Source organism: Triticum dicoccoides, chromosome 3B (genome assembly GCF_002162155.2).
Source record: "Triticum dicoccoides isolate Atlit2015 ecotype Zavitan chromosome 3B, WEW_v2.0, whole genome shotgun sequence".
Lineage (NCBI taxonomy): Eukaryota > Viridiplantae > Streptophyta > Magnoliopsida > Poales > Poaceae > Triticum > Triticum dicoccoides.
In genome coordinates this window covers 226,290,560-226,308,008 of record NC_041385.1, presented here as the reverse complement: position 1 = coordinate 226,308,008, position 17,449 = coordinate 226,290,560, and the positions used below count along the sequence as shown (strand labels likewise).

Below are 17,449 nucleotides of genomic sequence, written 5' to 3'. Positions count from 1 at the left end.
AACAAAACACCAGGCATAAGGCCGAGCATTCCACCCTTGACCAAATATATAGATGCATTAATAATATAAGAGATATTGTGATATCCCAACAAAAACCCTGTCCACCATGGAGCAATCTTCAACTTCACCTGCAGCTAGCAACGCTATAAGAGGGGCTAAGCAAAGCGGTAACATAGCCAAACAACGGTTTGCTAGGAATGGTGTCAAAGGTTAGAGGTTCATGGCAATTTGGGAGGCTGACAAGCAAATGGTAGGCATCGTAGCATTGGCATAGCAAAAGAGCGAGCAAACTAGCATAGCAAAGATAGTAGTGATTTCGAGGGTATGGTCATCTTGCCTGAAATCCCGCAAGGAAGAAGAACGAATCCATGAAGAAGACAAACGGACGTAGTCGAACGAATCCTCACAACTCCGGAACGAAACCGAAGCTAACGAGAGAAGCAAACCGGAAAGAAGCAAACAACATGGTAAACAACCATCACATAATCATGGCATGATGCACAACCAAGTATGATGCATGTCCGGTTTAATGAGGCATGGCATGGCAAAGTGCAACAAACAATACTACAAGTTAAGTGGAGCTCAATATGCAACGAGTTGCATAGTGACGGAACGCCACATCAATTATTTAGTTCTCTCTCGGTTATGAACAAGACAAGATTAAATGTTGATTAACATGGCAAGAGGTGAAGCATAATTAAACTAACTATTTAGGCAAGTTTAAATGAGGTCGGAACAACAACCAACAATTCCGGAAAATTCCCATGTTATTTAGCAATTTAATGCAACAACAATTTTAAGCATTTAAATTGTTATTATCATGATGCGGATGACATGCACAAGTTATATGCAATTTTTATGAAAATGTTGGCAAGAGCACGTTATGAAGCATTTGTCGCCATGGCGGAAGGAAAAAGATGCCACTGCGGTGAAACGGAAATGGTGCCACGGCAACATATCCGAAAATGATGCCACGGCAACATATCGGTTGCTGTAGCTCACGGAGATACCGGTGCAAAAGGAGGCGTGACGTGAGCAAGTCATGCAAGATGGTGGGGTGATCCCGACTACCGGGTTCCCACGGGACGGTGGCATGGCAATAGAGGAACGTGCAAAGACAATCGGACACGGTGCACACACGAGCATCTCATGCAACACACATGCATTCGTTCACGGGCGTCGTCTTGGCGGTTATACCTTTGAATCGTGCATCAACGAAGCGGATCGAGTTCGGCGAAGGAAGTAGTCGTTCACGGCCGTAGTGGAGGTAGACGTTCACGTGGCGACGTAGCGGAAGTAGTGGTACACGGCGGCGGCGGTAGTTGTTCAGGGTCTTGCGGGTCGTCGTGTAGCCGTACATGTTCGTCGTGGTACACGGTTCAAAGTCGTACATATCCCGTAGATGTTCAGGGTCGCCGTGAGGAACTTGTCGAAACCAGGGTGCATCTTGGCGGTCTCGTCTCGGCCTTCAACCCAAAACAAAGCAAGGCAAAAGACTCGGTGCGGTGGTACTTGGCGGTTCACAGCAAAGAGGAACCATGAAGGGTTGCTTGAGGAAGATCACTGCAGCGAGGCGGTGAGGCCAGGGGAGGCGCAGCTGCGAAGCGGGGACTCGGGAGCAGAGGAGGAAGTCGCGGCGCTGGTGCACGGTGAGGTCCCTGCAGACGAGGCACCAGCGAACGAAGGCGGGCAGCGAAGGCGCGAAGACGAAGCCCGGTGCAGCGACCAACTCTGGATCGGGAGCTCCTCTCCCGATCTGGAGTGCGAGGGGGCGAGGGTGCGGAGGCAGCGACGGTCGCTGGTCGGCACGAGGGGGTCGTGGGGCACGGGAGGAAGGATGCAGGGGACGGGACGAGGGCATGGTCCCTGCTGGACGGGGCACGACGGCGGCTTGCAGAGGAAGGAGCTGCAGAGGAGAGTCGACGGGGCGGCGGCGCTGTGGAGGTCCGACCGACGCCATGGACGACGCGGCGGCTGCTAGCGATGGGGTTGAGGAGGCCGGGCGAGGCAGATACGACGGGGAGGAGCTGCTGGAGGCGACGCCGACGCACGGGCAGAGGAACGAGGAGCGGAGATGACGCGGAGCAGCAGCCTCCAGGGTCGCCGGCGCAGTCGCCATGGCCGGGGCCAGGGTAGCGTTCGAGGGGATCGGGCGTGGGGCGCTGCCCCCCTGCGATGCGGTGTGTGTGCGTGGCGGCGCGAGGGAACGAGAGGGATGGAGCGGGGGTACGAGGGTCGATGCTCGCTAGGGTTAGAAGATTTAGGTGGGCTGGGCCTAATGAGGTGGGCTGGATCGAAGGGGTAAGTGGGCTGCGGCGCTGCGCGGAGAGGAGCTGGGCCTCGGCTGGAACTCTCTCTCCCCCTCTGGTGTTTCTTTTCTCAATTTCCTCAAACAGAAAATAAGAGAGAAAATCTCAGAGATAAAAGGGAAGGCGTGAGAGAGATATGAGAATATATCCGGAGTCCAGAGTTTGTGCATAATTTTAATAAATTGCTTTGGGCATTTTTAAGGATATAAAAATAATTCAAGTTTGAATTGAGTTCAAACTTGAGCCATTTTTGAACCCAACCAAAACAACTCCAAAACTGATTATATTTGGCAGAGAGGTATAAGGCATGGAGCACTAGCATTATAAAAAGAATGAACATTAATGGGGCAGGGAAGAACTCGCTTGCATAAAGAAGTAAAAGAAGAGGAAGAAGAAGGTGATGGTGCAAGGCTAGGTTTGAGAGGGATAGCAAAGGGGTTGATACATACGACATGAAAGTAACATGTAACATAAGGATGAATGCAATGCACATGATGCTATGAGATGAAATGCCTGACATGAATAAAAAGCAAAACAAAAGACAAAAACCCACCCACGAAGGAAAAATCAAAACACATCTCCGGAAAAAGCAAGAGTAGGAGTTACAGATATGGAAAGTTGCATCCGGGGCGTTACAACACTCCACCACTACGAGAGGATCTCGTCCCGAGATCTAGAATGGCACCGGAGAGAAACGGACGAGGAAGAGAAGAGGTAAAACTAAGTTGCTTCTTTGACGAACGAGTGAAACCACGAACTTTGAGAGGTTGAGCAATTTAAAAGAAAGAGTATAACAGCGATGAACGAGATTGCAAACAATCCATTAGGAAAGAGGAACAAGGAACATAACGAGAACTTGAAGGTTGAAAAGACATGAATCAAGAGTTTAATAGACAAGATAGAATTCGAAACCACTCCGGTTAAAACTAGATAGAGGAGGAATAAGATTGATATAATTTGGGCAGCACTCCGACTGTAAATGGAAGGAATTGAACATGAACTTGACAAGATGAGAGGATACTTGATGAAAACAACAACACACTGCAACTGGAATTGAAAGAATGGCACAAAGGGTAAGAAAGATTTCAGACAGCAGTCCGGTTGAGAAGAGGGCAAAACTTGATGAGATGAAAGAACTTGAAGAGATGACACAACACTCCGGTTAACTGGATAAGCATGAAAAGAACATGATCCCCAAAATGATATAAAGGGTCAAAGAAAACATCCCAATGCCTTCGGGACAAATGAAAGAGTGGAATCGAGAGAACAGCGAAGAGAATAACAACTTCTATCACAATTGAATTTGAAAGAGCCTCCTTAAAAAGAAGGATTGAACGGAGTTGTTAGAAAACCAACAACGAAAAGAATAAGCTTGTAGTGGACTTATTGAAACATCTCAACATTCTGAGGTGACAAATGGCCACTAAAGGGAGCCATTGATTTGAGTGAGAGCACCAAGGCGATGAAAAACTTCTTTCACCAAGAGGATAGGAGAAAACTTGGATCATTGATAAGCACCATAATAGCAACATTCCTTAGGGAAGGCTTTTGGTGAAAACATGACACAAGATAAATCCAACGAAGAGATTGATGGATTTAAAATACCTCATTCTTGACAACATGTGAATCATGGAACATGAACTCAAATTATCAAGAATGACATAATACCACCTCCAAAATATGGTAGAAAGAATTGCACTCCGGATTACCATATGAAGAAAACTTGAGCTCCTTAGGAAAGAATCTCGATGAAAACTTTGAGAAGGGGATTAAATCCTTGATGAACCATCATGTAGAACCTCCATGAAGAACTCCGGTAAACAAAAGGAACGAAAAGAAAGAGAAATTGAAAACACAAGGTGAATCCTTGCAATGATTTAGATGGATCTCCGTGATAATTAGAGCTTGGAACTCCGGGAAAAAGAGAAGATGAAACAAATGAAACCGAGAATTTTAAGGGCCTCCGGAATAAAGAATTAATCACTTGGATGAACAAGAATAAGAATTATGTTATGCTTATCCTTCACCAATTAAATTGATGACAATCAACGGATTTGGCATACTACTTATTCCCGTAGAAAGGATTAAAAGAGATATATCAAAACTTGAGAAGGTCTTCAACGAACCACCGGTAGGATTGGAACAACAAATGAATTGATATGATGAACAAGGAAGAGAGATCTTGAAAGAACCACCGTAAGAATTGAAAATGATCGAAGTAGGGGTGCATCACTGGTAAGAATTAGCAAATGAACGAAGGTGCTTGAGACGAACTAGATACATGAGAACAAAGAGATCAAGAACTGATTAGAGGATATTCGATTGATGCACCGGCAAGATAGGAGATTGATAACTGACAGCTGAGAATGAATAAATCTGAATTGATGGACTCCGGATGACAAACTGAGAAGACTCTTGAATATCTCCTGATGGGTGAAAAGATTCTCACAATCGAAAACAATTATGAGAGGATGGCAACAAGCTAGCACCATGAATCTTGAAGAGAATAGAGCAAGATTAAAGAGAAACACTTCTTCGGTCTTCAAATGATGAGAATGACAACGAGAAACACCACCAAGAATTATTGAGGCACACCGGAAGAATCAAAAGCGAAGAGGTTGAGCCAACTATGAAAAGAATTTGAAAGATCTTGGAGAAAAGCATTTGACTGATGATAACTCATTCTTACGTCAAACTTGGAGAAGAATTTAGGATAGCTCTGGGAAAATAGAAGAGTCAGGTAAGATCCTGGGAAAAGACCTGTGGGTTAGGGCCCACTCAAAAGAAAACACCGTTGAAATGATTTTTAAAGAGAAATTGCATCGGTTGAATTAAATGGCTTGAATGAGATAACAACCTCGAAATATCTTGAAGGGATTAAGAATGGAAACGCAAGTCTTGTGAGATATCTTCAGCACTCCAGAACAAATGAATAGGAAGAAGTGAATGATTAAGAGGTGCATCGGTATGAGAAAGCATTAGAAACGAGGAAATGAATATGATGAATATCGAAAGCTTGAATAGGATCCACCGGAGAAGAAACAACAATGAAGGATGATGAACTTGAAGCTGTTGAGCATCTTCATGGGAAATCACCGGATAAGAACATTGATTGAAAAGAGTGAAGAGACTTCACATGAATAAATGAATATTTGGTTAAGAAATCTGTGTCCTTGAAGAAAAGGGTGGGAGGGTGGGGAGAAACAAAGACAACTTGGGATGAATGAAACAAACACCGTTGAGAAAACTTAGAAATGATCTTGCGGATGGGGAGAATGATCGGATCTACTTGAAGAGAAACACGTCGGTTGAAAAGGATTGACATGACAATCTCGATTGTCGAGAAGGATTGGTATTCACATCGGAGTATGAGAACACCATTTAGGAAAAGGTATGGATTCAACATTTGACTTCGAAGCAACTCGAATACCACAATTAAAACAAAACAAAGGATTTGGCTTGCAGAATAAGCCGGAACAAATACATATGATAGAGATTTACCCAATCCCATATCATGCATCTGTCGGAAAGATATTCTAGGAGCTACTTGAATTCCCACCTATAAAACTCCCGAAACTTTCTAGTTATGCAATCTGGTGTTGGGGATACAGGGGAAGCAATATATCTCACCCAAACTAACAAATCCTACATCCAGCTGTATCCATCCTTCAACACATAACCAAGAAACCTTCGGAAATCGTCTACCTCAACCTTCGAAAAGCATCCGTTATACAAGTCATGGCAATACTCCCGTACTCACCTCAGTACTGGGTTATCGGGGTTATTTCACCAACAACTGCATAAAAGAGATTTTCGATGTCGGCGTACTAAACTCAGGTATTCCAGAACTGCAACGATAAAATTATGACGACAACACCTCAGAGCTCAACTCCCCGGGACACTTCCACTAAACCCCTGACAGGAGGCACCAAGACAACGTTCTCATCATAAAACCATCGGAACGATTCCAAGATACCCGCGTGATCCTAAAAAAAATTTAGTGAAATTTGAGAAGAGAAGAGTCAAAACTCTACGTCAGGATACCTCACCAGAGCGACGAAGGGACTGAGGAGTAAAAAGAATTCCTAACTCTCCGATATATATAATCCTAAATGACTCAAAACATTTTTCTAGACACAACTCGGCCGCTAAAAACGATCAAGCAGTGGGGCTCCTAAGGTCGGGGAAGGCTCTGATTACCAACTTGTAATGCCCTCGATGCGGCTATATCTCCCACGTGTCGAAGCACGACTTAGAGGCATAACCGCATTGAAAGCAATGTCGCAAGTGAGGTAATCTTCACACAACCCATGTAATACATAAGGGAAAGAGATACATAGTTGGCTTACAATCGCCACTTCACACAATTACATGAATAAAGCATTACATCATCCAGATACAATCAAGGTCCGACTACGAAACCAAAATAAAAGAAGAACCCCAAATGCGACAAAGGTCCCCGATCGACCCCAACTGGGCTCCACTACTGATCAACTAGAACGAAACAACACAAAGGCCAAGTTCTTCATCGAGCTCCTCCTTGAGCTTGGTTGCGTCACCTGCTCGGTAACATAGGCACCTGCAAACTGGTTTTGGAAGTATCTGGTGAGTCACGAGGACTCAGCAATCTCGCACCCGCGAGATCAAGACTATTTAAGCTTATGGGTAAGGTAAAGGCATGAGGTGGAGCTGCAGCAAGCGACTAGCATATATGGTGGCTAACATACGCAAATGAGAGCGAGAAGAGAAGGCAAAGCACGGTCGATAAAAGTATGATCAAGAAGTGATCCTATAGCAACCTACGTCAAGCATAACTCCAACACCGTGTTCACTTCCCGGACTCCACCGGAAAGAGACCATCACGGTTACACACACGGTTGATGTATTTTAATTAAGATCAACTTCGGGTTTTCTACAACCGGACATTAACAAATTCCCATCTGCCACATAACCGCGGGCACGGCTCTCGAAAGTTTATACCCTGCAGGGGTGTCCCAACATAGCCCATGACAAGCTCTCGCGATCAACGAAGGAATAGACCTTCACCCAGGAAGACCCGATCAGTCTCGGAATCCCGGTACATCAAGACATTTCGACAATGGTAAAACAAGGCCAGCAAAGCCGCCCGATGTGCCGACAAATCCCGATAGGAGTCGCACGTACCTCATTCTCAGGGCACACCGGATAGGTCAGCCTACGAGTAAAACCAGCCCTCGAGTTGCCCCGAGGTGGCCCCGCAGTCTGCCCGTTTCGGACCAACACTCGAAGGAGCACTGGCCCGGGGGGGGGGGCTAAAATAAAGATGACCCTCGGGCTCCGGAAACCCAGGGGAAAAAAGGGCTAGGTGAGGCAAATGGTAAAACCAAGGTTGGGCCTTGCTGGACAAGTTTTATTCAAAGCGAACTGTCAGGGGGGTCCCATAAATCACCCGACCGCGTAAGGAACGCAAAATCCGGGAACATAACACCGGTATGACGGAAACTAGGGCGGCAAGAGTGGAACAAAACACCAGGCATAAGGCCGAGCATTCCACCCTTGACCAAATATATAGATGCATTAATAATATAAGAGATATTGTGATATCCCAACAAAAACCCTGTCCACCATGGAGCAATCTTCAACTTCACCTGCAGCTAGCAACGCTATAAGAGGGGCTAAGCAAAGCGGTAACATAGCCAAACAACGGTTTGCTAGGAATGGTGTCAAAGGTTAGAGGTTCATGGCAATTTGGGAGGCTGACAAGCAAATGGTAGGCATCGTAGCATTGGCATAGCAAAAGAGCGAGCAAACTAGCATAGCAAAGATAGTAGTGATTTCGAGGGTATGGTCATCTTGCCTGAAATCCCGCAAGGAAGAAGAACGAATCCATGAAGAAGACAAACGGACGTAGTCGAACGAATCCTCACAACTCCGGAACGAAACCGAAGCTAACGAGAGAAGCAAACCGGAAAGAAGCAAACAACATGGTAAACAACCATCACATAATCATGGCATGATGCACAACCAAGTATGATGCATGTCCGGTTTAATGAGGCATGGCATGGCAAAGTGCAACAAACAATACTACAAGTTAAGTGGAGCTCAATATGCAACGAGTTGCATAGTGACGGAACGCCACATCAATTATTTAGTTCTCTCTTGGTTATGAACAAGACAATATTAAATGTTGGTTAACATGGCAAGAGGTGAAGCATAATTAAACTAACTATTTAGGCAAGTTTAAATGACGCCGGAACAACAACCAACAATTCCGGAAAATCCCCATGTTATTTAGCAATTTAATGCAACAACAATTTTAAGCATTTAAATTGTTATTATCATGATGCGGATGACATGCACAAGTTATATGCAATTTTTATGAAAATGTTGGCAAGAGCACGTTATGAAGCATTTGTCGCCATGGCGGAAGGAAAAAGGTGCCACGGCGGTGAAACGGAAATGGTGCCACGGCAACATATCCGAAAATGATGCCACGGCAACATATCGGTTCCGGTAGCTCACGGAGATACCGGTGCAAAAGGAGGTGTGACGTGAGCGAGTCATGCAAGATGGTGGGGTGATCCCGACTACCGGGTTCCCACGGGACGGTGGCATGGCAATAGAGGAACGTGCAAAGACAATCGGACACGATGCACACACGAGCATCTCATGCAACACACATGCATTCGTTCACGGGCGTCGTCTTGGCGGTTATACCTTTGAATCGTGCATCAACGAAGCGGATCGAGTTCGGCGAAGGATGTAGTCGTTCACGGCCATAGTGGAGGTAGACGTTCACGTGGCAACGTAGCGGAAGTAGTGGTACACGGCGGCGGCGGTAGTTGTTCAGGGTCTTGCGGGTCGTCGTGTAGCCGTACATGTTCGTCGTGGTACACGGTTCAAAGTCGTACATATCCCGTAGATGTTCAGGGTCGCCGTGAGGAACTTGTCGAAACCAGGGTGCATCTTGGCGGTCTCGTCTCGGCCTTCAACCCAAAACAAAGCAAGGCAAAAGACTCGGTGCGGTGGTACTTGGCGGTTCACAGCAAAGAGGAACCATGAAGGGTTGCTTGAGGAAGATCACTGCAGCGAGGCGGTGAGGCCAGGGGAGGCGCAGCTGCGAAGCGGGGACTCGGGAGCAGAGGAGGAAGTCGCGGCACTGGTGCACGGTGAGGTCCCTGCAGACGAGGCACCAGCGAACGAAGGCGGGCAGCGAAGGCGCGAAGACGAAGCCCGGTGCAGCGACCAACTCTGGATCGGGAGCTCCTCTCCCGATCTGGAGTGCGAGGGGGCGAGGGTGCGGAGGCAGCGACGGTCGCTGGTCGGCACGAGGGGGTCGTGGGGCACGGGAGGAAGGATGCAGGGGACGGGACGAGGGCATGGTCCCTGCTGGACGGGGCACGACGGCGGCTTGCAGAGGAAGGAGCTGCAGAGGAGAGTCGACGGGGCGGCGGCGCTGTGGAGGTCCGACCGACGCCATGGACGACGCGGCGGCTGCTAGCGATGGGGTTGAGGAGGCCGGGCGAGGCAGATACGACGGGGAGGAGCTGCTGGAGGCGACGCCGACGCACGGGCAGAGGAACGAGGAGCGGAGATGGCGCGGAGCAGCAGCCTCCAGGGTCGCCGGCGCAGTCGCCATGGCCGGGGCTAGGGTAGCGGTCGAGGGGATCTGGCGTGGGGCGCTGCCCCCCTGCGATGCGGTGTGTGTGCGTGGTGGTGCGAGGGAACGAGAGGGATGGAGCGGGGGTACGAGGGGAGATGCTCGCTAGGGTTAGAAGATTTAGGTGGGCTGGGCCTAATGAGGTGGGCTGGATCGAAGGGGTAAGTGGGCTGCGGCGCTGCGCGGAGAGGAGCTGGGCCTCGGCTGGAACTCTCTCTCCCCCTCTGGTGTTTCTTTTCTCAATTTCCTCAAACAGAAAATAAGAGAGAAAATCTCAGAGATAAAAGGGAAGGCGTGAGAGAGATATGAGAATATATCCGGAGTCCAGAGTTTGTGCAGAATTTTAATAAATTGCTTTGGGCATTTTTAAGGATATAAAAATAATTCAAGTTTGAATTGAGTTCAAACTTGAGCCATTTTTTAACCCAACCAAAACAACTCCAAAACTGATTATATTTGGCAGAGAGGTATAAGGCATGGAGCACTAGCATTATAAAAAGAATAAACATTAATGGGGCAGGGAAGAACTCGCTTGCATAAAGAAGTAAAAGAAGAGGAAGAAGAAGGTGATGGTGCAAGGCTAGGTTTGAGAGGGATAGCAAAGGGGTTGATACATACGACATGAAAGTAACATGTAACATAAGGATGAATGCAATGCACATGATGCTATGAGATGAAATGCCTGACATGAATAAAAAGCAAAACAAAAGACAAAAACCCACCCACGAAGGAAAAATCAAAACACATCTCCGGAAAAAGCAAGAGTAGGAGTTACAGATATGGAAAGTTGCATCCGGGGCGTTACAACACTCCACCACTACGAGAGGATCTCGTCCCGAGATCTAGAATGGCACCGGAGAGAAACGGACGAGGAAGAGAAGAGGTAAAACTAAGTTGCTTCTTTGATGAACAAGTGAAACCACGAACTTTGAGAGGTTGAGCAATTTAAAAGAAAGAGTATAACAGCGATGAACGAGATTGCAAACAATCCGTTAGGAAAGAGGAACAAGGAACATAACGAGAACTTGAAGGTTGAAAAGACATGAATCAAGAGTTTTTGGACAAGATAGAATTCGAAACCACTCTAGTTAAAACTAGATAGAGGAGGAATAAGATTGATATAATTTGGGCAGCACTCCGACTGTAAATGGAAGGAATTGAACATGAACTTGACAAGATGAGAGGATACTTGATGAAAACAACAACACACTGCAACTGGAATTGAAAGAATGGCACAAAGGGTAATAAAGATTTCAGACAGCAGTCCGGTTGAGAAGAGGGCAAAACTTGATGAGATGAAAGAACTTGAAGAGATGACACAACACTCCGGTTAACTGGATAAGCATGAAAAGAACATGATCCCCAAAATGATATAAAGGGTCAAAGAAAACATCCCAATGCCTTCGGGACAAATGAAAGAGTGGAATCGAGAGAACAGCGAAGAGAATAACAACTTCTATCACAATTGAATTTGAAAGAGCCTCCTTAAAAAGAAGGATTGAACGGAGTTGTTAGAAAACCAACAACGAAAAGAATAAGCTTGTAGTGGACTTATTGAAACATCTCAACATTCTGAGGTGACAAATGGCCACTAAGGGAGCCATTGATTTGAGTGAGAGCACCAAGGCGATGAAAAACTTCTTTCACCAAGAGGATAGGAGAAAACTTGGATCATTGATAAGCACCATAATAGCAACATTCCTTAGGGAAGGCTTTAGGTGAAAACATGACACAAGATAAATCCAACGAAGAGATTGATGGATTTAAAATACCTCATTCTTGACAACATGTGAATCATGGAACATGAACTCAAATTATCAAGAATGACATAATACCACCTCCAAAATATGGTAGAAAGAATTGCACTCCGGATTACCATATGAAGAAAACTTGAGCTCCTTAGGAAAGAATCTCGATGAAAACTTTGAGAAGGGGATTAAATCCTTGATGAACCATCATGTAGAACCTCCATGAAGAACTCCGGTAAACAAAAGGAATGAAAAGAAAGAGAAATTGAAAACACAAGGTGAATCCTTGCAATGATTTAGATGGATCTCCGTGATAATTAGAACTTGGAACTCCGGGAAAAAGAGAAGATGAAACAAATGAAACCGAGAATTTTAAGGGCCTCCGGAATAAAGAATTAATCACTTGGATGAACAAGAATAAGAATTATGTTATGCTTATCCTTCGCCAATTAAATTGATGACAATCGACGGATTTGGCATACTACTTATTCCCGTAGAAAGGATTAAAAGAGATATATCAAAACTTGAGAAGGTCTTCAACGAACCACCGGTAGGATTGGAACAACAAATGAATTGATATGATGAACAAGGAAGAGAGATCTTGAAAGAACCACCGTAAGAATTGAAAATGATCGAAGTAGGGGTGCATCACTGGTAAGAATTAGCAAATGAACGAAGGTGCTTGAGACGAACTAGATATATGAGAACAAAGAGATCAAGAACTGATTAGAGGATATTCGATTGATGCACCGGCAAGATAGGAGATTGATAACTGACAGCTGAGAATGAATAAATCTGAATTGATGGACTCCAGATGACAAACTGAGAAGACTCTTGAATATCTCCTGATGGGTGAAAAGATTCTCACAATCGAAAACAATTATGAGAGGATGGCCACAAGCTAGCACCATGAATCTTGAAGAGAATAGAGCAAGATTAAAGAGAAACACTTCTTCGGTCTTCAAATGATGAGAATGACAACGAGAAACACCACCAAGAATTATTGAGGCACACCGGAAGAATCAAAAGCGAAGAGGTTGAGCCAACTATGAAAAGAATTTGAAAGATCTTGGAGAAAAGCATTTGACTGATGATAACTCATTCTTACGTCAAACTTGGAGAAGAATTTAGGATAGCTCTGGGAAAATAGAAGAGTCAGGTAAGATCCTGGGAAAAGACCTGTGGGTTAGGGTCCACTCAAAAGAAAACACCGTTGAAATGATTTTTAAAGAGAAATTGCATCGGTTGAATTAAATGGCTTGAATGAGATAACAACCTCGAAATATCTTGAAGGGATTGAGAATGGAAATGCAAGTCTTGTGAGATATCTTCAGCACTCCAGAACAAATGAATAGGAAGAAGTGAATGATTAAGAGGTGCATCGGTATGAGAAAGCATTAGAAACGAGGAAAGGAATATGATGAATATCGAAATCTTGAATAGGATCCACCGGAGAAGAAACAACAATGAAGGATGATGAACTTGAAGCTGTTGAGCATCTTCATGGGAAATCACCGGATAAGAACATTGATTGAAAAGAGTGAAGAGACTTCACATGAATAAATGGATATTTGGTTAAGAAATCTGTGTCCTTGAAGAAAAGGGTGGGAGGGTGGGGAGAAACAAAGACAACTTGGGATGAACGAAACAAACACCGTTGAGAAAACTTAGAAATGATCTTGCGGATGGGGAGAATGATCGGATCCACTTGAAGAGAAACACGCCGGTTGAAAAGGATTGACATGACAATCTCGATTGTCGAGAAGGATTGGTATTCACATCGGAGTATGAGAACACCATTTAGGAAAAGGTATGGATTCAACATTTGACTTCGAAGCAACTCGAATACCACAATTAAAACAAAACAAAGGATTTGGCTTGCAGAATAAGCCGGAACAAATACATATGATAGAGATTTACCCAATCCCATATCATGCATCTGTCGGAAAGATATTCTAGGAGCTACTTGAATTCCCACCTATAAAACTCCCGAAACTTTCTGGTTATGCAATCTGGTGTTGGGGATACAGGGGAAGCAATATATCTCACCCAAACTAACAAATCCTACATCCAGCTGTATCCATCCTTCAACACATAACCAAGAAACCTTCGGAAATCGTCTACCTCAACCTTCGAAAAGCATCCGTTATACAAGTCATGGCAATACTCCCGTACTCACCTCAGTACTGGGTTATCGGGGTTATCTCACCAACAACTGCATAAAAGAGATTTTCGATGTCGGCGTACTAAACTCAGGTATTCCAGAACTGCAACGATAAAATTATGACGACAACACCTCAGAGCTCAATTCCCCGGGACACTTCCACTAAACCCCTGAAAGGAGGCACCAAGACAATGTTCTCATCATAAAACCATCGGAACGATTCCAAGATACCCGCGTGATCCTAAAAAAAATTTAGTGAAATTTGAGAAGAGAAGAGTCAAAACTCTACGTCAGGATACCTCACCAGAGCGACGAAGGGACTGAGGAGTAAAAAGAATTCCTAACTCTCCGATATATATAATCCTAAATGACTCAAAACATTTTTCTAGACACAACTCGGCCGCTAAAAACGATCAAGCAGTGGGGCTCCTAAGGTCGGGGAAGGCTCTGATTACCAACTTGTAACGCCCTCGATGCGGCTATATCTCCCACGTGTCGAAGCACGACTTAGAGGCATAACCGCATTGAAAGCAATGTCGCAAGTGAGGTAATCTTCACACAACCCATGTAATACATAAGGGAAAGAGATACATAGTTGGCTTACAATCGCCACTTCACACAATTACATGAATAAAGCATTACATCATCCAGATACAATCAAGGTCCGACTACGGAACCAAAATAAAAGAAGAACCCCAAATGCGACAAAGGTCCCCGATCGACCCCAACTGGGCTCCACTACTGATCAACTAGAACGAAACAACACAAAGGCCAAGTTCTTCATCGAGCTCCTCCTTGAGCTTGGTTGCGTCACCTGCTCGGTAACATAGGCACCTGCAAACTGGTTTTGGAAGTATCTGGTGAGTCACGAGGACTCAGCAATCTCGCACCCGCGAGATCAAGACTATTTAAGCTTATGGGCAAGGTAAAGGCATGAGGTGGAGCTGCAGCAAGCGACTAGCATATATGGTGGCTAACATACGCAAATGAGAGCGAGAAGAGAAGGCAAAGCACGGTCGATAAAAGTATGATCAAGAAGTGATCCTATAGCAACCTACGTCAAGCATAACTCAAACACCGTGTTCACTTCCCGGACTCCGCCGGAAAGAGACCATCACGGTTACACACACGGTTGATGTATTTTAATTAAGATCAACTTCGGGTTTTCTACAACCGGACATTAACAAATTCCCATCTGCCACATAACCGCGGGCACGGCTCTCGAAAGTTTATACCCTGCAGGGGTGTCCCAACTTAGCCCATGACAAGCTCTCGCGATCAACGAAGGAATAGACCTTCACCCAGGAAGACCCGATCAGTCTCGGAATCCCGGTACATCAAGACATTTCAACAATGGTAAAACAAGGCCAGCAAAGCCGCCCGATGTGCCGACAAATCCCGATAGGAGTCGCACGTACCTCGTTCTCAGGGCACACAGGATAGGTCAGCCTACGAGTAAAACCAGCCCTCGAGTTGCCCCGAGGTGGCCCCGCAGTCTGCCCGTTTCGGACCAACACTCGAAGGAGCACTTTCCCGGGGGGGGGGGGGCTAAAATAAAGATGACCCTCGGGCTCCGGAAACCCAAGGGGAAAAAGGGCTAGGTGAGGCAAATGGTAAAACCAAGGTTGGGCCTTGCTGGACAAGTTTTATTCAAATCGAACTGTCAGGGGGGTCCCATAAATCACCCGACCGCGTAAGGAACGCAAAATCCGGGAACATAACACCGGTATGACGGAAACTAGGGCGGCAAGAGTGGAACAAAACACCAGGCATAAGGCCGAGCCTTCCACCCTTTACCAAATATATAGATGCATTAATAATATAAGAGATATTGTGATATCCCAACAAAAACCCTGTCCACCATGGAGCAATCTTCAACTTCACCTACAGCTAGCAATGCTATAAGAGGGGCTGAGCAAAGCGGTAACATAGCCAAACAACGGTTTGCTAGGAATGGTGTCAAAGGTTAGAGGTTCATGGCAATTTGGGAGGCTGACAAGCAAATGGTAGGCATCGTAGCATTGGCATAGCAAAAGAGCGAGCAAACTAGCATAGCAAAGATAGTAGTGATTTCGAGGGTATGGTCATCTTGCCTGAAATCCCGCAAGGAAGAAGAACGAATCCATGAAGAAGACAAACGGACGTAGTCGAACGAATCCTCACAACTCCGGAACGAAACCGAAGCTAACGAGAGAAGCAAACCGGAAAGAAGCAAACAACATGGTAAACAACCATCACATAATCATGGCATGATGCACAACCAAGTATGATGCATGTCCGGTTTAATGAGGCATGGCATGGCAAAGTGCAACAAACAACACTACAAGTTAAGTGGAGCTCAATATGCAACGAGTTGCATAGTGACGGAACGCCACATCAATTATTTAGTTCTCTCTCGGTTATGAACAAGACAAGATTAAATGTTGGTTAACATGGCAAGAGGTGAAGCATAATTAAACTAACTATTTAGGCAAGTTTAAATGAGGCCGGAACAACAACCAACAATTCCGGAAAATCCCCATGTTATTTAGCAATTTAATGCAACAACAATTTTAAGCATTTAAATAGTTATTATCATGATGCGGATGACATGCACAAGTTATATGCAATTTTTATGAAAATGTTGGCAAGAGCACGTTATGAAGCATTTGTCGCCATGGCGGAAGGAAAAAGGTGCCACGGCGGTGAAACGGAAATGGTGCCACGGCAACATATCCGAAAATGATGCCACGGCAACATATCGGTTCCGGTAGCTCACGGAGATACCGGTGCAAAAGGAGGCGTGACGTGAGCGAGTCATGCAAGATGGTGGGGTGATCCCGACTACCGGGTTCCCACGGGACGGTGGCATGGCAATAGAGGAACGTGCAAAGACAATCGGACATGGTGCACACACGAGCATCTCATGCAACACACATGCATTCGTTCACGGGCGTCGTCTTGGCGGTTATACCTTTGAATCGTGCATCAACGAAGCGGATCGAGTTCGGCGAAGGAAGTAGTCACTCACGGCCGTAGTGGAGGTAGACGTTCACGTGGCGACGTAGCGGAAGTAGTGGTACACGGCGGCGGCGGTAGTTGTTCAGGGTCTTGCGGGTCGTCGTGTAGCCGTACATGTTCGTCGTGGTACACGGTTCAAAGTCGTACATATCCCGTAGATGTTCAGGGTCGCCGTGAGGAACTTGTCGAAACCAGGGTGCATCTTGGCGGTCTCGTCTCGGCCTTCAACCCAAAACAAAGCAAGGCAAAAGACTCGGTGCGGTGGTACTTGGCGGTTCACAGCAAAGAGGAACCATGAAGGGTTGCTTGAGGAAGATCACTGCAGCGAGGCGGTGAGGCCAGGGGAGGCGCAGCTGCGAAGCGGGGACTCGGGAGCAGAGGAGGAAGTCGCGGCGCTGGTGCACGGTGAGGTCCCTGCAGACGAGGCACCAGCGAACGAAGGCGGGCAGCGAAGGCGCGAAGACGAAGCCCGGTGCAGCGACCAACTCTGGATCGGGAGCTCCTCTCCCGATCTGGAGTGCGAGGGGGCGAGGGTGCGGAGGCAGCGACGGTCGCTGGTCGGCATGAGGGGGTCGTGGGGCACGGGAGG

The 17,449-nt window shown here is 46.1% G+C and overlaps 2 protein-coding genes across 2 annotated transcripts; both read right to left on the bottom strand.

The window, feature by feature from the left end:
* Positions 1-378: 378 nt before the first annotated feature.
* Positions 379-2,386, bottom strand: LOC119281171 (translation initiation factor IF-2-like). Its single transcript, XM_037561773.1, has 2 exons — positions 1,198-2,386; positions 379-428 (listed from the first exon to the last, which is right to left on the bottom strand). Exon 1 carries the CDS (start codon positions 2,117-2,119, stop codon positions 1,469-1,471), a length of 651 nt encoding a protein of 216 aa, XP_037417670.1. The 5' UTR covers positions 2,120-2,386; the 3' UTR covers positions 379-428; positions 1,198-1,468.
* A 5,801-nt stretch (positions 2,387-8,187) lies between these two features.
* LOC119281170 (translation initiation factor IF-2-like) lies at positions 8,188-10,303 on the bottom strand. The gene is made up of 2 exons (XM_037561772.1): positions 9,006-10,303; positions 8,188-8,236 (listed from the first exon to the last, which is right to left on the bottom strand). Exon 1 carries the CDS (start codon positions 9,925-9,927, stop codon positions 9,277-9,279), a length of 651 nt encoding a protein of 216 aa, XP_037417669.1. The 5' UTR covers positions 9,928-10,303; the 3' UTR covers positions 8,188-8,236; positions 9,006-9,276.
* Between the last annotated feature and the right edge of the window lie 7,146 nt (positions 10,304-17,449).

What these genes read in the sequence shown, in the direction of transcription:
- LOC119281171 (XM_037561773.1), bottom strand. Translation starts at nt 2,119, where the DNA reads ATGGCGACTGCGCCGGCGACCCTGGAGGCTGCTGCTCCGCGTCATCTC.
- LOC119281170 (XM_037561772.1), bottom strand. Translation starts at nt 9,927, where the DNA reads ATGGCGACTGCGCCGGCGACCCTGGAGGCTGCTGCTCCGCGCCATCTC.